The sequence below is a fragment of the Triturus cristatus genome, chromosome 11 (assembly GCF_964204655.1).
Source record: "Triturus cristatus chromosome 11, aTriCri1.1, whole genome shotgun sequence".
Classification (NCBI taxonomy): Eukaryota; Metazoa; Chordata; class Amphibia; order Caudata; family Salamandridae; genus Triturus; species Triturus cristatus.
In genome coordinates, this window is record NC_140594.1 from 152,697,826 (window position 1) to 152,712,055 (window position 14,230).

The 14,230-nt window shown below is 43.4% G+C and overlaps 1 protein-coding gene across 2 annotated transcripts in view; it reads right to left on the minus strand.

Annotated features, from left to right (window-relative positions):
• Positions 1-14,230, minus strand: part of OGFOD2 (2-oxoglutarate and iron dependent oxygenase domain containing 2) — a 107,212-nt gene that overhangs the window by 60,844 nt on the left and 32,138 nt on the right. For both annotated transcript variants that reach the window (XM_085632789.1, XM_085632790.1), the window contains exons 2-3: positions 6,850-6,906; positions 4,501-4,611 (exon numbers count right to left, since the gene is read on the minus strand). In XM_085632789.1, coding sequence (XP_085488915.1) covers positions 4,501-4,611; positions 6,850-6,906 — 168 coding nt within the window. The remainder of the gene's footprint in view (positions 1-4,500; positions 4,612-6,849; positions 6,907-14,230) is intronic.

Here is a 14,230-nt window from a genome sequence, read left to right on the forward strand (position 1 = left end):
ATTGTGACAATATTAACAAAAGCCATATAGCAACCTCATACCACTCTTCACTGTCCCCATTAAAAATCCAACCTTTAAGCCAGGCATGGCAATTTTTTGGGGGGGCGGAGTGCCCCCACTTTGGGGTGAACTCCACCACAATGGTGACACCATCGACAGGCCAACCTGCAAACAGCTCTTCCAGTTGACTAGAGCTGACGAGTTTAGACTCAATTGACTGCTTCACTGGGTGAATACTTTTAAAATACACTTAGACCAGCTCTTTCCCCAAGGTTCCATGAAGAAAGGCACCACTTGCTTCTTTGCTAGATGAAGCATGGTTAAACGCAGAGAGCAACATAACTATGAAATAAAATGGGAAGAGGACCTGGGTAAACCACGTGACGAAGATAAATGATCTCAGATTTGGACACAAGCTGCCAAAACTTTGGTCTACCTTCAACATAAGGCTAATATATGTAAGATTCTCACCAGGTGGTATTTTCCACTGGTACGGTTACATGCTGTGTTTGGAACACCTGACCTCTGTTTGGAGGAGCTGCAGGGACCAAGGTTCGTCCTTTAATATGCGGTGGCAACTTGTAAAATAGAAGTGATTCTGGGTGGAGGTTCTTCAGCAGATCTGAGTGATTTGCGCAGTGTACCTGCCACTGAATTTACTAATATTGCTGCTGGGGGAGTTTGGGGAACATCCTGTGTACCCATATTTTACCCCTAGGTGCAAACTACAAACACCTTTACTATTAGGAGCTAGACAATTGCCCACACTTGGAGGAACCCGCTCTCACCGAGTGTTAAGCTTTGGTGGTATAAGGTATGGCACATCCATGCTATAGACCAGCTGACCACCACAACAGCAGACAAAATGTATACATTCAATAGAATCTGGCAACCATTCAAAACCTATGCCAAAAGGGAGAGGGAATAGGTTAATCCTGCCACTGTTATGCCAGATACCTTACAGAGGTGTCACTTAGGGGGTCTTTCAACATCTGAAAGTGACTCCAACAATTATAACAAAGGTCTGATGAAGGACGACGATTTATCTCGCAGATATGATGTGTTGCTAGCTAACTGTCCTTTTGTAACATAGCCTGTAATGCCCAGTTGTGTTTTATGTCCTGTAATGCCTGAATGTTAATAAGGCTATGCTTTTGATATGTAATTACCCTGAATTGTAAAATAATTAAATAAAGCGTTAAAAAAAACACATTATAATTTGTAATAAATTCCCAGAACAAGGCGTACAAGAAAATCCAACTCGCAATCCTCGCCCCCCCTGACAAGCAAGAAGAACAAGGTTGAGGCTGGAGCTGGGTGGGCCCCGGGTGCCCAGACCTTGTGGGTTTGGGGGACATAATAAAGTTCTATCTCAGAGTCTTGCTGCCCGAGAGTCCTTGCTTAAATATCACTTGAAAGCCATCTTCGACACAGCAGGGTCTCCCTGGCAGTTACAACTAGCAACAGCAACCAGCACTCTGAAAATCAGGACAGACAAGTGCTATTAATGTCCTTTGAACGGGATATTGGTAGTCTTCGACCTAGCTCCCTGACCAAGGCGCTCAATACATCTTACACCTCTGGGAGGGAACAGTCATACTTTAAACAAGCGCTCTCAACCCAGGCCCATACAAACATTATTTTTATGTTGCACTGCCAATTTCAGACTTTAATCCTGGTTGAGCTCACCAAGACGAGGTAATCTCATGCAGGTTATGCAACTACCGAAAAGAATCCAGGTTCCATCCGTTGTGCTACTGTCCTAAACTGACTGAGGAACGACACCGCCTGCTCCTCCCGCTATCAAGTGCTGCAAGGAGGCGTCGGACATGTACTTTACCGAAAATATACCAAGCACATTAGCTAGCCTGGGGAAATTTATGAATTTTATTCGCCTTTCACTCATTGAAGCAAGGACAACAGCCATTGAACTCAGAACAGCAGCTAGCTCTTAGGAGAGCCACCAACTGAATCTGACAAACTTAAGGAATATGTGCAGCATCGTCCACAGTCATGTGGCCCCGGGATATGGGGATTGTTAACCCAGAATACTCGACCATCTGCTGCACATAAACATTCTGGGGTACCGAGATCTTAGTAACCCCAGCCCTATCAGTGGGAGGTCCTATTAGTTTGCACACGGCATATTGCACGTTACCTGTTTATCTGTAGAACCTTGGACACTGTTTCTATTTTAATGAGGAAGGGCAGGTTTTAACACTTTTCCCACTTATGAAATAATTTAGTTGTCATTGTTTTCAAATCCCTGACACTCCATTCTGGTTGTAGAATTCATTGTTTTATTTTTAAGCGAAAACGTATTGTCATTTCTTAGTCATGTAATGGTTATATTTAATCGAACATGAATAAATAAAATTGTCAAATTGTCAAAAAAAATATATTGTACACATAAACAAAAAAGAAAATAATACCAAATGTGGATGTTATGAAAACAGAATTAATTATGCTGGGTTTTCCACACAAGAAATGTTTACAATTTTTAAAGAGTTGACCTCTCCCCTAAACTACAAAAATTCCTTCCAAGATACAATCTGAAGTTTTATGCAATTAATTTAGCAGTTACTTTCAGCAGAAGATACTTGCTCTAAATACTATATCTAAGTGCACTATGAACAAATGGATCCAGCTCCGCAACCAGCTGTTAATCCATTACATCATTTTAACTCATTTGAGTAAGTAACCCCAAGAAATCCAACTGGCTTTAGGGGAGATATATTCCCAGTAGCTCTCTAAAGTAAAATATTAATGAGCTATCCGAGCATATAGCAATATTGGTCAAAGCTTTTGTACAGAGAGGGATAAACACTATTGTGACTCCGTCTGTGCAAAATCCTGCATTAGATCCAAAAATAACAACAAGCTATCACCCTATATCAACCCTTCCATTCTTGGCTACAATTGTGCAACCTATTGTCGCTCACAAAACGCAAATTTATATGGAGACAGATTAATTATTTTCAAACTTACAGCCTGGTCATTGTCCTGCTATATTACGTCATGTGTTAGAGAGCATGTTATCCTTGATAATAAGAGGCATCCCATGGCTTTGATTTAACTAAGTGCTTCTGCCGCTTTCAAGACAACGGAATTTTGTGTGACAGACTAGAGTCAATGGTGGGCATATGGGCTGGAGCCCAGGCTTGCATCTATTTAAATCTGTGGGATTGTACACAGTCTCTTCCTCATTGACACTGTAGATCTATATCTTGCTCTTTATACTGTGGTGTTATTCAACATCTGTATGATTCTCTTTGCACGTCTAATTGAAGCCCACAGTCTTGAGTCGCAAATGTATGCCGATGATACTCAAAGCATCATGGACCCTGATGACCAGTCATCAAACACAGTTGCGGCACCTTTACGTTTAATAGCTGTAAAACACTGTATGACGATCAATGGATTGAGCTTAAACATAAGTAAAAACAGAAATTCTGCTCCCAGACACAAATGAAGTGAACTTTAAGTTCTGGCCATCATGACTACAAGACTTTTTGGGGAGTCCTTCGTACGGCTTTATCATTGGGCCCCAAAATAAGTGCAGTTACCAAGACAGGCAATTTCCATTTAAGTCATCCAAGATAACCCTGTTACTTCTAATCTTCCATACCATACTGTTGATAAATGCAGTAGTTGTTTCAAGACCTTGGTATTGTTTAAATGTATATCTGAATATTAGTCCATTCAGTTTCAGCAACCTGCAAGCTGTTCAAAAGAGGGCAATCAGAAACGTACATTGATTAAGCAAATTTGATGATCTGACAGAGCACTGTATAGTAGATTGGCCTCCTGTCAAAGATCAAAATTATACCAGAGTTTTCAGTCTTATTTGGAAATCTTTGCATCGACTATGTCTTGGATAAATAAATAGCAGCTTTCAAATTGAACACCTTCCAAAGAAACTCCGTTCCACATCACATCCTAAACTGGCGGTACTGAGTTGGAAGTTGGTCAGAAATACAGAAAAATGCTCAGTTGCTGGATCAGTATTGTGGAATATTGTGGCTCCAAGCCTACAACCCTACAATGCATTTACTCAATTTAAATGCCAAGTGAAAAGTATCATGAAGGCTCATTTACTTTGTTCAATTCCTATCTTATAATTTGGTGCTCATTTATGCTGACTGGTGAGGTACTTTGAATCTAGTTTCATGATTGAACACAATGTAAACATTTTAACTTTTAAGTTAGTAATGGGTGCTTTAAAGCTGTTTTTCTGGTATTTGCTTTACGAATGAGTGAAATAAAAATAAAACGAACTGAGGATGTCAGCATAAATTCCACTTTAAGCTGTTTTTTTTAACACTCTTTCCCCTATTTACTCCATCCCCCAAATCATGCTTCCTGTTACTTCTTCTTTGGAGAGATGAGATTTCGTAGTGTGTACACCATAGATAACAAACAGTTCTTTGACTGTGAGACATACTGCTAGATTTTGTACCACAGCAAACATTTTTGCAAAGAGCATGTTGTCTTTTGTACCTGTAAAACATATACTTGCGGGTGCAACGGTTTGTAAGACTGAGAAATGGCTAGCCTTCTTTTGAGAGATTGCTCGCCCAATCGCTTCCTTCGCTGGACTTCCTTTTCGATCTATAAAAGATAGTGAATTTGTTCTTTAGCACAATAGAGCCGGATTCAGTGGTGATTAGAGTAAACAAAGCTTTTTATATGTTACATCTCATACAACAATGAGCCTCACTTAATAGCCTCAACAGACAAAGGAATATTTTTCTGCGACTCCCAAGGTATTTTTCAGTGTTTCAAATATCTTTACAGCACATTTCCCATAAATATTTATTTTCCTTGATTTCTAATTCAAGATTCAGCCATCAGTGTCTACTTTTAGGCGCGCCCCACTCCAGGCCACACTTCTATAAAAGACATGCATACGCATATGGATTGTGATAATTGAATTGTGGTAATTTTGTAAAGAGGGTGTATTTGATACTTGTTTTTTGTTTTTTAAACACAGAAAAGGACTGGGAACACAAATCAGCCCTGCCAATTCAGCTGGATCTTGAGCGCCAGATTTTTAAAAATAAATAAAAGCATAGATGAAAAAGAACTGCTAGGGAGACAAGACCGATATTTTGCCTTCTGGCTCCAACTTTCTTCTCCCACTGCCAAGTAAGATCTTTTCGTCACCTAGTCATATTTGTTTTACTATTATTTTATATCTAAAACACAGGGTAAACACATGGTAAAGCAGCTATTAACAAGCCCACTACCATAAATATGAGTTGTGAAAATATAGTCCTAGTCTAGGACTATAGCATCGTAAATTGTGAATTATACTGCAAAACGGCATGGTCATCTATCTAAACCTAACTACAGAATTACTTCTAGAGTTATATGTAGTGCTGTGCCATATACTTTTTTTATGGGTTTAGGAAATGTGATAATTTGACAGAGGCTTGAGTAGTTCTGAACTTGACTGGTTGAGCATAGACTTCCAAATTAAATTAAGATTCTGGCGTCTCATATGGACAACTTTCTATCAAATTGCACAACCATACTTGTAAAATTTGATGAAGTTTGTAATGACTAGACCTCTCCGCTCAACTGCTGACTACAAGCCCAGGATCACCAGATGGCACTGGTTTAAGTTGGAACCAAACTGCTAAAGGTAGCAGAGGCCACATTATGGAATGAACTGCTCCGATGTATTTGGGTGAGAGCTGAGCCCCAATTTTAAGCACAAACTTAAAGTGCACTCCAAGGTACTGGCTGCTTAAATGCACCACTTCAATATTTTTTTAAGTACGTTTCGATTTGCCCGTCTTGGATAATTACATAATTAAATGAGTAGTAGCAGTTTAAATATGTGTATAAACTTGAATATACTGGATGATTACATGAGCAGAGCAGTAGAATTTTAACTATTTGTGTTAATTGTGCCAACTATTTTAATTTTATTGGGAACACTTGAAATAAACAGTGATTAAAATAATAAAGCAAACAAGATGGCCTAATGATTAGAAGTTGTGATGCCAAAATCTGGTGTGATCTGCAGGCCATGAGGTCAGATCCCATGAAGGCTGGCTCAGCCTTACGTCCTCAGGAGGGTGATTAATGGAGTACTATTAAAATGGGTAAAAGTAAATACTTGCAGAATTTAGAAATGCAGTATGAAGTGCAACATAAAAATAACTTGTTATTATTATTACTTAGGTTCTTTAAAGCTGTACTGCGGTGTCAGTCTGTTTCTACATTATGTATACAGAGCAAACACACATATTAAAAAGACGTACCTATTTTAATTCTTGCTATACACCTTAATCCCGAAAACAAACTTTTGAACTGTGTAATACTGATAGAGCGCTTTGAGTGCATTCTAAGATAAATGTTTGCATGTATGTGAAATATTTCCCTAAAAAGTGGCCTCTCTAAATGCAGCGTCTCACAGATGTCACATGAAGGTACATTACTCTAAATACAATCACTACATATTTTGTAAATGTGTGTGTCCAGCTGTTTAGTAAACCAGGGAGAGTACTGGACAGCCAGCAGGGGTAAGGAAATGATGAAAGCCTTACACCAGACAAGTTCCCTGAAGAGTCATGTGATTAGTTTTGACCGCTCGGTGCATCTGGTCCAGCTGGAGCACTAAAGGGATATCATTTTATTAATCCAGGCTCAGTTAACAGTAGGTATTAGTGCAACCAAGAGAAAAAAAGATGTCATGATCCGTTTCTGCATCAATGTAGCTTCTTTTAGTGAATTCATGCAGAATAAAAGGCTTTATGTTGTTGCCATCAGCAAGAGGTGGAACACAACAAACAATCTTTGTGTCTAGCTCTACTGAATAATATGATAAAGACGACATACCTTTAAAAGTACGCTTTTTAAGTGCTCTTCCGTTCTGCATCCACGACTTTTCAAAACCTGTAAAGACACAAGAAATATAGTAGAAAATAATGGAGAAATATGGCCTTTTATCAACATAAAAAGCTAAATGTACTCATTTTCACTACTATCTTTATTTTTATGTACAGTGTTTAAACCCACTCCCGTTTGCAGAAGCCTTCTTGAAGCAGAAGAACAACTAATAACCAATGGTACAAACTTTAAAAAGAAGTTAGACAGAATTCAGGTATGGAATGAGTGTTATACTGAGCATGGAAGCGCTAGAGACAAGGGGCATTCCCGGCCTCCACTGGACACTTGGAGGTTGGATGGGAAATATTTGGGGCACAAAGCCAGTTCACCTTTCTGACCATGAATCGTACTTCCTCGATGTTTGAGGAGTTAACTGGTTCAGTTCGGCCGTGCTTCATAAATGGCAGAAACTCTCTGACCTGTACTCAGAATCTCACTGTAAGCTAATATAGATCTCACATCATCTTGCTGTAACAGACAATTTACTGTTGTGCCTGAGAGGTGGCGGCACTGAACTTGACCAGTCAATGGAAGCACATGAGTTTAGGCAAATAGCAGGTCTCAAAGTGAAACTATCAGAAACATATGTGTTTAATGCTGCCCAAGTCTTCACAGGTCACAGTACCACTCCACAGGCACACAGGTGCATCGCAGGTGAGCCTGTCAGCTCGTTGGCTTAAGAGTGCCTTTTAAACACATAGGGGGAGGGAGCACACTGCCTCTCATCCCACAGTTCACCCCATTACATTCTGGTAAATGCAGTACATTATTGACATTTATTATTTTTAAAGCGGTGCATGGATTTGAAAACTATTGGGATCTAATAACGGTCCCATTAGACAGGAAGCTAGATCATCAATTTAGAGTAGGGACGCTCCCTTTAAAGTAATTTTCTGCAAAGTGGTAGGGTTCTAATGCTGGTAACTGCCCTTATTGCCCTGATTAGGAAGAGGCCGTGCCACACTTGTTGTTTGCACGCCCGGCCTATGCTCAGACGTGTTTAGCTTGGCTGGCACCCGTGTGCAGGCTAATGGGGACTTCTTCTCACTGCACTGCTTTGAAGATACTAAGAATGGACTCTGCTGCATTGTTTGCTCGTGCAACTGCACGTTTCAGGGGCAGATGTGGGCAAAAATAAGATCAGTTATTACAGGATGTTTATTTACCAGTTCTGAAACTGTGATTATGGTGCTGGTTTTATCAATTTGTATAATCTGTGCTACTTTCTTAAACCACTTTTTTTGATTACATGTAATACTTAGTATAATTCTAAGGTGTGAAATTATTTTAGTTTATAACATGTGATATCAAGACCGATCATGGCAACATTTCTCAACTTTCTAGACAGGGATGTGATCCTATGAGAAATGCATCACAAAGGCGAGGTCAGGCACGAAAATTCCAAAATGATGGTATAACCAGACTACAGTCGTGAGGTTCAATGTCAGCAACGGACCTTTGACTCCATCAAGGTGAAGCTCAGAGCCCTCTGCATTTAATATATGCTCCTCTTTCCTGCAAAACTAAAAGTAATTTATCACGGGAAATCGCACTTCTTTCAATCCCCAGACGATGTGAGGGCCTGGATCGAGGCGAGGCCGATCCTTTGCCCCCAAAGAGAACCAGCATCAGAAAGGCAACAGGCGCAACACAGAGGTGAGACCCAGGGTCTTCGTGCGTAGAAAACACGAGATGGAATGCAGGTTGAGGCGCGTGGGTGGGGGAATGCCTTATACCCTGAGAAAAGCGGCTCAAGACTAAAGATGCCTTCAGGATGAAGAAAGCGATCAGGCCCAAGTCACCAGCCACCCATTCAGGTTCGGACAACATGGGGATGTCCTCAGAGAGAGAAAATCTACATCCACTGGCTGCTGCAATCTCTGCCCTGGAGCATGATGGGGAGGCTGGAGTACAATCCATATCGAACAAATCGCTTGACCCGAACCCAATCAATTCAGGAACTTGCCCTTGAATACCGCCTCCTAGCAGAGGCGTAGCTAGAGCTTGTGGCGCCCAGGGCTATCCCTCAGATTGCCGACCCTGGGGGGGGGAGTTGCTGGGGAAAGAGGACGGCGAGCACTTGAAAGAGGACCGAGAGACGCGTAGTATCGCCGCTAATAGTTACCTCGATCATTCAAGTTACATGCACATACATGACACGGTCCAAGGCTACACAGTTGAATACACCGGTGACTGGCAGTACAAAAGAGAACACACAGACTGCATGATCTATCTGGGGACTCAGAAAAACCACATGTGACATCCATCAGAGAGCTGCGTGAACAATTACCTGGTAATCCCCTCAGCGCAATGCAAACATGCACATACATGACACTGTTCAGGGATCAATCATCTACAGCTGACATTAAATGACCATTCATCATGGTACCCCCATTAAAGCAGTGCACTTTATGATCTGCATGGTACATGTTCTTTGCAGCAGGCATATTAACCCTCTGTGCTACCTTTCCAGGAGTCAACCCTTCCACTAGACAAAACTCGGATCTAGCTCTAGGAAGAACATTAATCACCGAAGTTATCATGACATTTTTATTGTTTCTGAAAATTGCTGGAGGCCAGGAAGGTGGCAGCAAGGTTTTTTTAAACCATAATATACTTGCAAACACTACGCACCCACCCGAAATAGGTACCCAGTGCGGTCACACCGTTTGCACCACCCTAACCTGCTCAAGGTTCATGTGACCTCAGTGACAGAGTCACAGTGACTGGATCACTGTTGCTCTAGGGTGTGCTGCTTCGTAGGCCTGCCCGCAAGACTGGAGATGAACTTCAGTATGGATTGTGGTGTACAGGCCTTCAAGGTTAACTCACAATTGACACCACTAGGGTACACCTGCTTGTGCTAAGACATCAAGCCTTCTAAGGTCTAGTGGGGCCTTGTAAGGTCTAGCATGGGAATATGCTCCCTCAGTAGAGTGGTCTGGTGGACTGGTCATGAAGACTGAACCCAGTTCCCCAGTTCCAAATTCAACAGCTCTGGCCATAGTGCCACATCCTCTCCCCCACTGAACACCATACTGCCCCACTGAGAGAAACTCGCACTGCCCTCAGCTACAACCTAATTGTGCCCACTATAAACACTCGGATGTGGCTCAATTCAAATTATGCACTGATATGAATAATATGCTGCCTAAAAAGTAAAAGCAACCACTCATAGGGAATGCAAGATTAAGTAAAGCATGTGAAATGTAAGCAGAAACAACATGGTTACCTTAACGATCTCTCACTCACTATTCAGAAATAAGCGAGTGGTTTTACCTGAAAAGTTAAGGACATAACTACAGGGACCTGAAGGGAACCATTTCAATGTCCATTGCTTATATCCTTAATAAACGTAAGCAGTATGGTTTAAAAAGACCACATCCATAAACACAGAGCCATGGTACACATTTTGTTTTCCAATCCATCCATCAACCAGGTATTGCAGTACCTCCAGGAATGGTGCACTTCCCCACCTGGGGACAACAATGCAGTTCAAAGAAAGACTAGAAAACAAAAGTAGCGCTTCACTGGCAAACTCTGTAAAGTGAGGCTGATGTATTTGGCTGTGAATAAAACCAATCTGGCCACTTTGCAACCACTCTGTCTTGCTTTATTTAGTTATTTATTTATTTTTCATATTTAAAACGTTCTATTTCTCTCCATCCCGCTGCACTTTGGAATAGAAAATTGTCAGAAAAGGGGCATTTCCCGCAAGAGTGTTTTTCTTTTTTGGATCCATTTCACAGGGAAGCAACTAAATGAAAGAAGGAATGAGGTTGTGAACCGTTTCTTCAAGTTACGGTTTTCAGTAAGTGAGGAGCAAGACAGAAAGCGAGGGAATAATAGGAAGAGAGGGGGGGACAGCTGCAGCACAAAAAAAAAGAGGACATTGCCCGAGTCCTATTCCTTCTCTGCCCGTCCCCGAAAGCAAGCCGAGCCTTATCTGAATCCCTTTGTCCGCCCCAAAAACAGTGCCGCCTGGGGCGGACCGCCCCCCCTGCCCCCCCCCCCCTAGCTACGCCACTGCCTCCTAGGTTTGGGTTGGGGAATCCTCTAGCACAGTTACTCATAGTACGGCCCGCGGGCCACCAGCAGCCCGGCAAGCCTTCCTTGGCGGCCCGCGGACATTGCAGACATTGCAGACATCGTACCTGTGTTTTAAAAAATATATAATAAATTGTGTTAGCAAACACTGCCGGGTGCAGCAGCCCGGACTCTGAGACTCTGCTCTGTGGGGGCCGGGGGATTCCAGAAATACAACAAAGCTTTATTAACATGTAAGTGGTCATTTAAAGACCTGTGAAGTACTATGGTGCGGCTGTGTGCGGGCGCTGGGAAGCTGTCTCAGTGCGGCTGTGTGTGCACTGGGAATCTGTCTCAGCCCGGGCTGAGGGCTGACACACACACACACACACACACACACGGGGTGAGATGACAGAGGGTGATGGAGGGATGGGAGAGGGAGACAGAGGGAGAGGGAGGGAGGGAGAGGTTGACAGAGGGTGACAGAGAGAGGGAGACAGAGAGGCGCAGTCTGGGAGAGACAGAGGGAGGGAGGGAGAGAGACGGAGGGAGAGAGACAGGGAGAGGGAGGGAAATAGACAGGAGGGAGAGGGAGGGAGACAGAAGGAGGGAGACAGAAAGGGAGACAGAGGGAGGAGGGCGACAGAGAGGGAGATAGAGACAAAGGGAGACAGTGGGAGGAGGGAGACAGAGGGAGGAGGGCGAAGGAGGGAGGGCGACAGGGAGAGAGACAGGGGGAGAGAGACAGGGGGAGAGAGACAGGGAGAGAGAGACAGGTGGAGGGAGGGAAAGGGAGGGGGAGGGAGAGGGAGAGAGAGGGAGAGAGGGAGGGAGAGGGGGAGAGGGAGAGAGAGATGTGTGTATGCCGGGTCTGGTGGCTCAGTGGACAAAGGCGTCTGCTGCAGGGACCTGTGTTCAACCTCATGGTCACAATTTATTTTTGCTTTAGCCCCACCCCACCCCACCCCCTCTGACAAGGCCTCCACCGGTGCGGCCCTCGGCCACAAACCACACTGTAAATTTGGCCCCTCGAGAGAAAGTTTGTGAGTACCCATGCCTAGAGGAACATTGTTGACTGGTTTGTATGTTCTGGGTGCTTTAGGCTGAGCACTGTGTTTTTTTCCTGGGGGGTGGATGTCAGACCTCTCTTTCTTCTCCGGCAAATAGTTGTTCCTTCTGGATGAGGAGGTTTAGTGCCGAGGGAGGGTCGTGGGGGGTGGGAAGGAGGGATGGTTGGAGGGAGAGGTTATGGTTAAGTTTTCATAGTTATTGTTTGACCGTCGCGAGGATCACTGTAAGACAGGGACCCCACCAGGTACACGAAGATATTGAACACTCACCACACATAGGTAACACAGGGAAAGGTCATGTCCCACGGCTGAGTCTACTTTAGTTGAAACTCCAGAATTTACAGTGCTCTCATTGAATGTCAATGGCATGGGTGACAAAATAAAAAGCGGATTAGTGCAGCAATTTATCAAGAGAGTACATCCAGACATAGTGATGCTCCAGGAGACACATCTACAGTGAACACAATGCAGGTTTCTTGGCCGGGGTGCTTACATATTGCTGGCACATGCAGGCTACTCCACTGGGTCAGGGGTGTGGCCATATTAATCAAACCCCTCACTTTCGGGCGATACACCACTGGTTAGATCCCAAGAGTCAATATGTGGGAGTTTTGGGAAAATAGGGAAAGAGAGATATAACCCTGATATGCACATATGCACTGCGCAGGCTCCAGGCGCCTATATTAAGCAAGATCGTAGACATTTTGCTCGAAACATCCTCAACCCTTCACATGGTGGGGTGGGCAACTTTAATGATGTTATGAATCCATTGCTTGACCGCTCCGGAGGAACCGGGGTTTCATTGACTCATACCCCTCTGTCCTGATTCGCTAGTACCCTTGGGCTTACCGACATGTGGCAACAAAGACATCCCCATGATAGGCAGCACTCCTATTCTTCAGGAGCACACAGGGCTTATTCCAGGTTAGACTTATGTTTTAAGTATTTGGCAAGGCTTCTATCTAACCATTCTATACTCATGGTGCAACTAGGGACCCGGGGCCATGATCACTGCTCGAGGTGGTGCCTCAACGCCTGAGACTTGCTCAATGATAAGATATTTAGGGAAATACGGTGAGATACTGAAATATATTTCTTGAAAACAAAAACTACGTCCCTTCCGGAGTGATGTTGTGGGAAGCCTACAAGGCTGTACTGTGGGACAAGGCTCAAAACCAGATTGGCTTGGAAAAGAAAGAAAAGGTCAAATTATTGGAAGAAATAGAACAAATGATACTATGCCTTGAATGACCGGCAATACACAATAAGGACCCTAGGCTAGCCGGCAGCTTTACAAGCTGAGACAGGAATACAGGAACATTGCTATGGATAATGCCAGGAAAGAACGATTGGTATATCGCCTCTATGAGGTTGGGGACAACGCTGGGAAACTACTGGCCTGGCTTAGTAAAAAGGAACAACAGGCCAGATGGTTGAGGGACATTGTAGATAGCCATGATGTAAAATACACCACAGACACTCGCATTGCCCAGGCATTTGCCGAGTACTACACGGAGTTCTATACAGCACGCCCACTTAGTAACAACAATAAGATAGAGGAATACTTGGCGGGATGTTCAGACTCCGGTGCTGGGAGATGAGGAGGCGCAGGAGCTAAAGGCTGATCTGACCCTACCAGAAACACAAGAGGCAGCGATAAAGCGATGACATGGGAAGGCCCCTTGTCCTAGCGGATTTATATAAACGGTGCATAGATCTCCTGGGTCTCCATCTTTTGCGTCTCTTCCAAGATTCATACAAAGAAGGTATCATATCCCCAACTTGCGACTGACAACGATTCTAAAGTTACACATAGAAGGTAAGTCGCACAAGAGATGCGACTCACACTGCCCCATCTCCCTGCTAAACACAGAAGTAAAGATATTGACAATGGTTCTGGCGACTCTTCTCTTAAGACATATCATATCCCTTATTCACAATGACCAATCAAGTCCTTTAGTCACAATGGACAATCAGGTTTTATGCCAAACGTGCCACCAGATGAAATCTTCGCAGGACCCATAACTGGCTGATGAAGGTGAGGGACCCCAAATAGCCACATGTATTTTTATCTCTAGACACAGAAAAAGCGTTTGACGCAGTACACTGGCCATTTCTAGAATGCACATTGGCCAATTTTGGTATAGGTCCTAACTTCCGAAGCTGAGTAGCACTACTATACAATATGCCCACCGCCAAGGTTAGAGTAAATGGGATGTTGTCCGCGGCCTTTC